Genomic DNA, 9,620 nt, shown 5'->3' with positions numbered 1-9,620 from the left:
CATCTGTGTGCTCTGCGCCTAATCTGTCCGTGTGCCCTGGGTCATGGACCCTTGGGTACCCAAGGCAGGCTGTGCTTCTCCGGTCGGTCCGGGTGCCCGAAGGAGTTGGCTGGGCAATGACTATCTCACCTCTTGGGGGTATTTATACCCACCCTTCTTCCACCTCAAAACCTAATCTTTCTCAAGCTTTTCTCCACCATTGCCAAATCTTAGAAGCTTGAGATATCCGTCCCCATCCACCCCAAACACTCTGATTCTTTCGGGACTGGAGGAGATTCCCCTGATCTACATTCCTACCAAACAGATTCCTAGACGGTTAATTAGAGGTTCCTTCGAAAGTTTCCTTTCTTGTGGTGTGCTCCAGAGATGTATGTACAGGTGTGGTGGTTACCTTCAAGACAGACCCTAAGTGATTTGAAGCTCATTTGTTGGGATGACTCGAGGAGAATACGGCGAGCCTTTCACGGAGTTCCGGAAGCCTTGGCTCCGGCACCGCCAACGGAGATTAGCTCTTCCCCAAGGAAGAGTGAACTTCAGAATAAAATCCATATCGTCGACTCACTTGTGGTTTATCCTATCCCACACCTTGCTTTGCTTTTTATACTTGTTCGTTGCTTTTTAGATTTTTTTCCTTGCATACCTTGCTCTAAGTTTGCTTGCCATATAGGTTGTGTTCACCTAGTTGCATTTCTACTGAACCTTATTTATCCGCTTATCCCTAGAATTGGCACCTAAGCATAAAATTTGTAGTCTCCTATTCAACCCCCTTCCCCCTCTAGTTGATTGTATCGATCAACTCACAAACAATCCAATGTAAAAACAACGAATATTACCATTCAAAATCAACGGTTAGTTTCAAAACAAACAGATCTAACTTCATAATGCGAGAGAAATACCAAGAAATCGGACGAAATAAACCAAAGATTGGATGAGAAACTTACCACCAAGAAGAGTCTCCAACTTGTTTTGCTGAAAATGGCGAAGAATCGAAGGTTTAGAGGTGCTAGAGTTTGGGGAATGTCAGATATGAACATTTGCCATGTCGCCAGCCCGTTTTTGCGAAAAATCGTGCGATACGAACCTTACATTTATTTCAGCAAATTCTAAAGTAACTTGTATTGTAAATGTCACTAGAACAACTCATTTTTTTATCTGAAGTTTGTGATTTAGTTTTAGAATCCTAGCCAGAGAATCAGGAAACAAATACTTCCCATTCCAATTCTTTTTTAATTCCCAAGATAGAATTACTTTGTTTTTGGCAACAACGGTGGGTCACATGAAAGATTAGGACATGATGTAGTGGCATTGAGGGATGGCTCCCTGGCGTCGACCTCGTCGGGGGGATGAAGGGGGTTCGGGGACATAGAAGATAGCGGCCATGATCTAGGGTTCGCAAGGGAGGCAATAGGATGTGGGGTAGATGTTGTGGCGGCGGCGAAGGAGAGTAATGCTAGTCATTGGGCCAATCTGGTTTTAATTATCACAACACAGATAACAAAATAATATCAATTACATATACAACAAAGAGTCAAATTTACCTAGGTCTTTCGACCAAGATACGACTCATACAACGAAAGTGAATAGACCTTAGACAGGTAAGAATGCAAATTGCTTTAAGAAGGCTCGAACAGAATCAAATGTCGTCCATGTCCCGCCCAAACCGCTGTCTGTGGGATAACCAACTAACATCGTCCATCAACAAACCTGTAGTAGCCGTTCTCTGCAGTTTTGGCTATAGCAAGGGTGAGCACGTGATATACTGAACAAGACTCACACAGAATAGACCTAGAAGTAGATTATGCGTCGGGTTTTAAAGAAAGCATTAAAAACATAGTGGAACGGTGGTTTACAAAAGTGGTGCAAATAATCAATTACTCAGCGTCGGGTTTCAAACTGATCATGGTGGTTTACAAGAGTCTGGTGTCATTTCACCACAACAAAAATAATCTACTCCTCATCCTCCAGGAGTCCATGTCACGCCGAATTGCTGCAATGACACCACAAATTTGAGTAACTTGTCTGAAAGAGCGACTGTTTCTCTTCATCCATATATGCGAAGCCACAAGTATCAGCATGGTCTTCACTTTCTTCTTGTGCGTTGGCCTTGTCTTTGCCAGCACCCGACGCATCCTTTGTTCAGATGATCTTGAGGATCCCTCATCTGCAGCAGTGAGGGCGTTGCAACCCGGCCAAGTGGAGGTTCTGCGCCAGGTACAAAGTAGAGTAGAACAACTGAAATAACAGAACGGTTTTCACTGGTGTTTTATACTGTGGCAAGGGCCACTGCCGTCTGCCAACAGCATGAATGTTCAGCCAGGTGAATTCTTGAGTGAAAACTGTAGCCCAGTATATTACCAGTATTCAGTAGTGATGCGTGCGATCGGCGTGATGTCAGAAGGTGTGCCCGATGAGCGGGCCGCGGCTATCTTAGAGCATTCATTCCGAAAAATCAGAGGTAATAGTTTCCAAAAGCAAAGAGTGCTTCAGAAGACATATTGCATTTCGGGGTTTACTTGACCCCTTGAACCACTATCCATCTGGTGGCCTATGTCCCAAGTAGTCAGTGCAAGTAGTACTCCAAATCCTCAGCTTACTCTTGCGTTACATCTCCATGACCATGTTCCGTTCACTCCCAACAGCTCTGTTTCATGTCATGACCCATGCAACACATGCATCTTCTGAACATGCATGATAGTCTATGCATGTAAACGTAAAACACTTTCCAGCAAAATAAAATAAAATATGTAACCATCTAAATCTACAAAACCCATCAAGAAACAGCAACTACAAACTCTGCCGTTAATTTTTTCTAATATGAAAAGCATGTCTTAAGATCTTGGCAGCAATTGTGAGCTGCAACCAATGAAGTAATAGCACGCTATAGCAAACTAGCGCCGGTCTTCAAATATGCTACTCCCTCCGTCCCATAATATAAGGACGTTTTTGTCACTAATGTAGCGAAAATGCATAGGTGAACATGGCGCCACGCGAGGTCTTTATCTCACCATCCATTTCTCTCAGATTTGTATTGTAGTCATACCATAAGCAGTGCATATCACGTATATTGAATATTCCTCCTTGCAGTATTGGATCTGTATTCCACAAAACAATCAATACATAAGGGGGCCACATGCTTGACAAACGTGACCCAACTCATTTACTAGGAGCAGACCTCATTTACTAGGCACATGTTGGGAACGTTAACTGCATTTGAAGCCTGCACCACCATCTCCCTCCATCCAGCGTTGTTGAAGTTGGAAAGTGAGGTATTTTAGTGTCATCACATTTACTACGCACAGGTGAGGATTAATGCACCACACTGCCCTCGTCTTAATGTGTGCTGCTCCACTACATATTACTAGTGCACCACCCTCTACAGCTGCAACGAAAATGTGTAGTCTGCTAATTGGTCTGAACGTTTTTAGATGAATTAGTCTGAACTGTTAACTATGCTAGATCAGCTTAGGTCTATCTCCATGTCAGGTCAGGCATATGCGTACACATGATTAATGTTTCTAATTTGCAACTACAAAATTGTTCCTAAATTGCAATTAATATTTTGAAAAATCAGGAATCCATGATTTTAATTTTTAAATATATACCCACCGCATAAGATTAAACTAGTCCACCTAGAACAAATAATCAAAGCCCCAAATAGCTATTTTCCTTTTAAGAATAATTAGTGTAAACTTTTAACTACGCTAGATAAGGTTTGGTCTATCTCCATGTCAGGTCAGGCATGTGCATATACATGATTAATATTCCTAAATAGCAACTAAAAATGTTCCTAAATTGCAGTAAATAATTTACAATTTTAGGAATCCAAGATTTAAATTTTGAAAAATATGTCCACTGCATAAGATTAAACTAGTCCACCTAGAACAAATAATCAGAGCACCAATAACTATTTTTCTTTTTTGGATGAATTAGTGTGAACTTTTAACTATGCGATATCAGCTTAGGTCTATCTCCATGTCAGGTTAGCTAGGCATGTGCACAAACACGATTAATATTCCTAAATTGCAACTAAAAAACAATGTTCCTAAATTCCAATAAATAATTTAACATTTCAGGAATCCAAGATTTTAATTTTCAAAAATATGTGCACTACATAAAATTAGACTAGTCCACTTAGAACAAATAATCAGAACCCCCCAATAGCTATTTTTCTTACTTTTTTATCCACATTTGCCCATGTATCTTCCAGTATGTGGTGCGTCCTCACCTATCGCACAATCTGTGTCATGTTATGCTTATCACTCAACAATCCATTTTGATGTTGTTTTGCTGATATACAATCAACACTAGAAATTAATTCATTTTTGTCCCAATTGTTGTGCTTACCACATGATTAAGATGCATGGTACCTCACACACAAAACAGGAACCATACAAATTAGCGTGCCTCTCACAAGCCAAGCACCATAAATCTCTCACGTGCTGCCGACATTTGTTTAATTGTCCGCGTAGACGATTGTAAATGAGTAGGCAGGTCATCAATGCACCCAGCAAATATTACCGATTGACTAAATGACAAAGTAATATGCATACAAATTTAAAGCTTTGAGGTCCACTCCTGCCAGGTAAAGAAAAGCGTATTCCAGTGCATTATTGAGCAACACTGTTTGTATTGGAGCAAACACTATATTAATTACTCCCTTCGATCCATATTACTTGTCGCTCAAATGGATGTATCTAGATGTATTTCAGTGCTAGATACGTCCATTTGAGCGACAAGTAATTTGGATCGGAGGGAGTAGTAATCTAGATGTGAACGCGGACGACTGAGATTACCGCATCGCATAGAACCATGTCCTAAAAATCCGCGTCCTCATTGTATGTACTTCTGAATGACATGTACTATACATATACATATATTACTATAATAGAAGGTCAAATAATTATGCCATTTTGCATCCAATTCAAGAAATTTGTATGGCTTTCGGAGTGTACGTGCACTTGGTATATAAATTCTAACATTTTTAAAATAAATAAAAGATGTCTAAGACATAGCCGGCGCATTTGCGTGCGTGGGCCACTTGGCTATTTTTTTAAGAGAAAAGATACCGGTGTATGGTGCATCCGATCAGTCAATCAGTACAAAAGTGAAATTGAGAGAAGAGATGATATATCTTTCGACAAAGGAGAAAGATGATATGCTTGGACTCTGCATGACTTACACACGTCGAATAAATCTTTGCTCGCTAATAACACGCGGATGCACACACCATAAATAAGACAATCAATTGGACGCGAAACAAAGGTTAGAAGCAGCAGCACAACATCACCAAACACAGTTAAGAAAATCAATGGCCATCTCACTCAGCTTGGTCCTCTCCCCACCGCAACAATGGCAGCTCCTCCTCCTCCTCCTAGCACTCGTCTCCCTCGGGCTCTTGACGAGGAGAAAACTGAGCAACAAGGGGCTCAGGCTGCCGCCGGGCCCGGCCCAAGTGCCGATCCTGGGGAACCTGCACCAGGTAAGCCAGCTGCCGCACCGGAGCCTACGGGATCTGGCGCGGCGGCACGGGCCAGTGATGCAGCTGCAGCTCGGCACGGTGCCGACGGTGGTGGTGTCGTCAGCTGAGGCAGCGCAAGAGGTGATGAAGACCCACGATGAGGATTGCTGCACCCGCCCCATGTCCCCAGGGATGAAGCGTCTGTCCTACGGCCTCAACAACGTCGGGTTCGCGCCCTACGGCGCCTACTGGCACGCGATGCGCAAGTTCCTCGTGGTCGAGCTCTTTGGCGTGCGCCACGCTAAAGCTGCATGGAACGCACGCCAGCATCAGGTATACGAAGCACGCACATACAACTAATGCTAGTCCTTCTAAGAGAAACGTACTTCCTCCATTTCAATGAGTAAAGCACGCACATACAACTAATGCTAGTCCTTCTAAGAGAAACGTACTTCCTCCATTTCAATGAGTAAAGCACGCACGAACTTAAAATTTAATTGTGACCATCAGTTTAACCAACCAAATGTGCGTTACACACTTATTTGTGAGAAAAGCTATGCTGTTGATTCATATTTGAAAAAAATAGTGGTATATATAATAAGTCACATAACTTATGCTTTATTAGTTTATAGTAATGGTTCAAGTAAAATTTAGAACACGTGCGCGCTTTATTCAACAGAATTGGAGGCTGTCTAATTCACATCTAGATGTTTTTTAAGAATGTCACATCTAACCTTTCACAAATATATAATGCGGCAATAAGAAAAAAAAAACTTAGACAAAAAAAAAGACCATAAGCAAAATGAAAATCAGCTTAGATGTGACATAACACATCTAGATGTGTCCTAGACAGACCAGTTATGTGGAGACTCGAGAATGTAAGTCAAACATTTGTTAGAAAATATATTAGCATCTAATTTTTTTTTCAAACAGAAGCCAACATGTGTGTGCTAACTTGGTGAGATAGCCTAGCTTGAGATAAAATAAGGGGTGGTTGATATGTTCCACGCGGCGCGTATGGTAGAAAAAAACACTCTAATGGATTATACCTTGGTCTATTAGGTGGAGAAACTGATGAGCACCTTGAGCGGCTTGGTCGGAGAGCCGGTAGCCCTGAAGGAGCACGTCTTCAGCCTGGCCGATGGCATCATCGGCATGCTGGGTTTTGGAGACATGTACAACAACGACAAGTTCCCACACCACAAGAACTTGGAGCACGTGCTCGAGGAGGCCACACATGCGCAGGCAAGCTTCTCCGCTGAGGACTACTTCCCCAACATCATCGGACGCCTAATCGACCGAATCACCGGTCTCACCGCTCGCCGCGAGCAGATCTTCAAGCATCTTGATGCCTTCTTCGAGATCATCATTGAGCAGCATCTTGACCCTCGGCGCGTTAAGCCTCAGAACGGCGGCGGTGACCTCGTCGACCGCCTCGTCGACCTCTGGAAGGACAACCGTGGCACCACGCTCGGTATCACGAGAGACCACGTCAAGGGCATCATCTTTGTACGTTTTACTAGTTGTGTCTAGATCCTGTCATGCCTTGATGAAGGAAAAAAAGGAGAAGTAACTTAAGGCACTACGGCCATGCATACATGCAGGGTACGTTCATTGGTGGCTCGGACGCGGCCTCGGTGACGATCCTTTGGGCAATGGCGGAGCTAATCCGAAAGCCCCATCTGCTGAAGAAGGTGCAAAAGGAGATCAGGGACGTGGTGGGCAGCAACGAGAGGGTGCGACTGAACGACATGCCCAAGATGGGATACCTCAAGATGGTGGTCAAAGAGACACTGCGGCTGCACCCGCCGGCGACGATGTTGTTGCCTAGGGAGGCCATGCGGGACATCCAGATTGGTGGCTACGACGTGCCAGCAAAGACAAGGATCTATGTCAACGCCTGGGCCATTGGCAGAGACCCTATGAGCTGGCCAGATGACCCGGAGGAGTTTAAGCCAGATAGGTTTGAGGCGAGCGAGATAGACTTCAAGGGCGCAAATTTCGAGCTGATACCGTTCGGCGCAGGGCGGCGTATGTGTCCCGCCCTGTCCATGAGTGTGGCCACCGTGGAGTTCACGCTGGCGAACCTGTTGTGCTGCTTCGAGTGGGCGCTCCCGGATGGGACGATGGTGAGTGTGGAGGAGCAAGGCAAGGTTATCCCCCTCCTCAAGACGCCGCTCGTGCTGGTGCCCACCCCGCACGGGCGCGTGTGAGCATTGCAAGGCGCATCATGACACGACTAAGAAGGATCCAGTCAAAATTAATTTGCTCCCAGGTATAGACCAAGCATCCATGTGACTTGTGTGAATGTTATCTTCACTTTGTATGTACTGCCCATTGTTTACCACGCCTTGAAAGACGATGTATTTGAATAATGAAATTGGCACCTACTATATGTTGCTACTAAACGAGATGAATATGCGGAAATTGTTGTGTTAATTATTCAGGCTGTTGATAGCCCTTGTTACTCAAGCGAGGTGACAGCCTTTGTTGTCGATGTCAATGTATTTGCAGCAGAATTGTCAGCCTACAACATTGTGCTCATCCTTATAACAAGGGGCGTCGGTTACTTAGACCATCGTGATCTTTTTGTTTCCATTTTCACTTATGATTTCCCCTAACATGCATATAAAAAAGAATACACTTAGCCTCTCAATAACATATACAACATGCATGGACTATAGCATATATATGTATAGGCAGAATTTTGTTTTTTTGGTTAAGAAAACCAAATACAGTCAATAACAAAACGACATAACAAATCTAAGTCAACAATCTATTTCGCATTGAAAAGAAAAAAGAAAAAACTTTGATTTGTTGATTAATTACCATATGAGCATCCATGTCAGGGAAAAGACAACACAATGGCAAAAGAAATTAGAACAAGTCCTTAGACACAGTTCCTCGTATACTTGGCCATCATTAGTGAGGATAGGAGGCAATGTGTGGTAGTATTCTTGTAAGCGGAGTGTGTGTCCATCAAATGCTTGCTTCATTCAATCGTATATGACATATAAATTTAGGATTCTCATGGGAATTGTGCGATATTGTCGACTTTGTTTTACAATTAAAATACTATTTTTTTAAAAACCATGAAATCGATCAACCAATGTCCCATGAAAAAATAAGTTATAATATAGCCTTTAGTAAAAGGGTGGACACGAAGGCTTTCATGTATACATTAATACATGATGGCCATTATCACCAATCAATGGTTGACGGTATTCTTTTGAAGTGCTTGGGTGAGGACCAAGCAAGAGTTGTTGCGGGAGAGGTACATGAAGGCATTTGTGGCACTCATTAGTCAGCCCACAAAATGGAGTGGGTATTGCGACGTGATGAGTTTTATTGGTCGATAATAATTAATGATTGCTCGAGGTATTCTAAAGGATGTGAAGCTTGTCAAAATATTGATTATATTTGGCTCCTACTGTTATGTTACATCACATTATCAAGTTGTGTCCTTTTAGAGTTTGAGGATTATACTCTATTAGAGAAATTCATCCTTCTTCAAAAGGGTATCGGTTCATGTTGCTGGCAACTAATTATTTCACCAATGGTCTGAAGTAATACCTCTCAAAATATGACATGTATAAAGGTAAATCAATTCATAATTAAGCACATTATCCATAGATTCGACATTCCTCAAACATTAACAACGGATGAAGGTTTGTCATTCATGTCATATCAAGTGAGAGAATTTGTTGAATCTTATAAGATAAAGTTGCTCAATTTCTCTCCATATTATGTCCAAACCAATGGACGATGAGTCTAGCAACAAAATATATAATCAGGTTCATCAAGAAAAATATTGAACCAAGGAGGTGGCATGAATTATTTTCCAAGGATTTGTGGGTCGTACAATCTCATGGCAAGGTGCTAAGAGGTAAGCTCATATGAGCTTGCGTATGGGGAAAAACTGTTTTCCCATAGAGGTAAATTGAATGTTGTGAAATTATCCAAACAAAATGACTTATTGGCGGTGGAATTTATAACTTGATGATGGACAATTTTGGTTGAGTCGGTGATAAATGCTTGGTTGGTTTGAAACCCATAGAGAGGGACAAGTTAAGGGTGGAAAGAGCTTACAGTAAAAATGTCAATTTGAAAACTTTTCAAGTTGGAAACATAGTGTGGAAGGTAATTCTACCAATTGATTCAA

The 9,620-nt window shown here is 42.4% G+C and overlaps 1 protein-coding gene across 1 annotated transcript; it reads left to right on the top strand.

Moving 5' to 3' along the window:
- The first annotated feature begins 4,566 nt into the window (after positions 1-4,566).
- LOC119278445 (4-hydroxyphenylacetaldehyde oxime monooxygenase-like) lies at positions 4,567-7,900 on the top strand. Its single transcript, XM_037559793.1, has 3 exons — positions 4,567-5,791; positions 6,521-6,967; positions 7,063-7,900. Exons 1-3 carry the CDS (start codon positions 5,309-5,311, stop codon positions 7,669-7,671), a joined length of 1,539 nt encoding a protein of 512 aa, XP_037415690.1. The 5' UTR covers positions 4,567-5,308; the 3' UTR covers positions 7,672-7,900.
- The last annotated feature ends 1,720 nt before the right edge of the window (positions 7,901-9,620 follow it).

The sequence above is a fragment of the Triticum dicoccoides genome, chromosome 3B (assembly GCF_002162155.2).
Source record: "Triticum dicoccoides isolate Atlit2015 ecotype Zavitan chromosome 3B, WEW_v2.0, whole genome shotgun sequence".
In the NCBI taxonomy this organism is placed as follows: domain Eukaryota; kingdom Viridiplantae; phylum Streptophyta; class Magnoliopsida; order Poales; family Poaceae; genus Triticum; species Triticum dicoccoides.
The sequence above is the reverse complement of the archived record's forward strand: the minus strand, read 5'-3'. Positions and strand labels throughout refer to the sequence as shown.

What these genes read in the sequence shown, in the direction of transcription:
- LOC119278445 (XM_037559793.1), top strand. Translation starts at nt 5,309, where the DNA reads ATGGCCATCTCACTCAGCTTGGTCCTCTCCCCACCGCAACAATGGCAG. An exon ending in GGAACGCACGCCAGCATCAG is followed by an intron (nt 5,792 to 6,520) that starts GTATACGAAGCA and finishes TTGGTCTATTAG; the next exon opens with GTGGAGAAACTGATGAGCAC. An exon ending in ACGTCAAGGGCATCATCTTT is followed by an intron (nt 6,968 to 7,062) that starts GTACGTTTTACT and finishes GCATACATGCAG; the next exon opens with GGTACGTTCATTGGTGGCTC.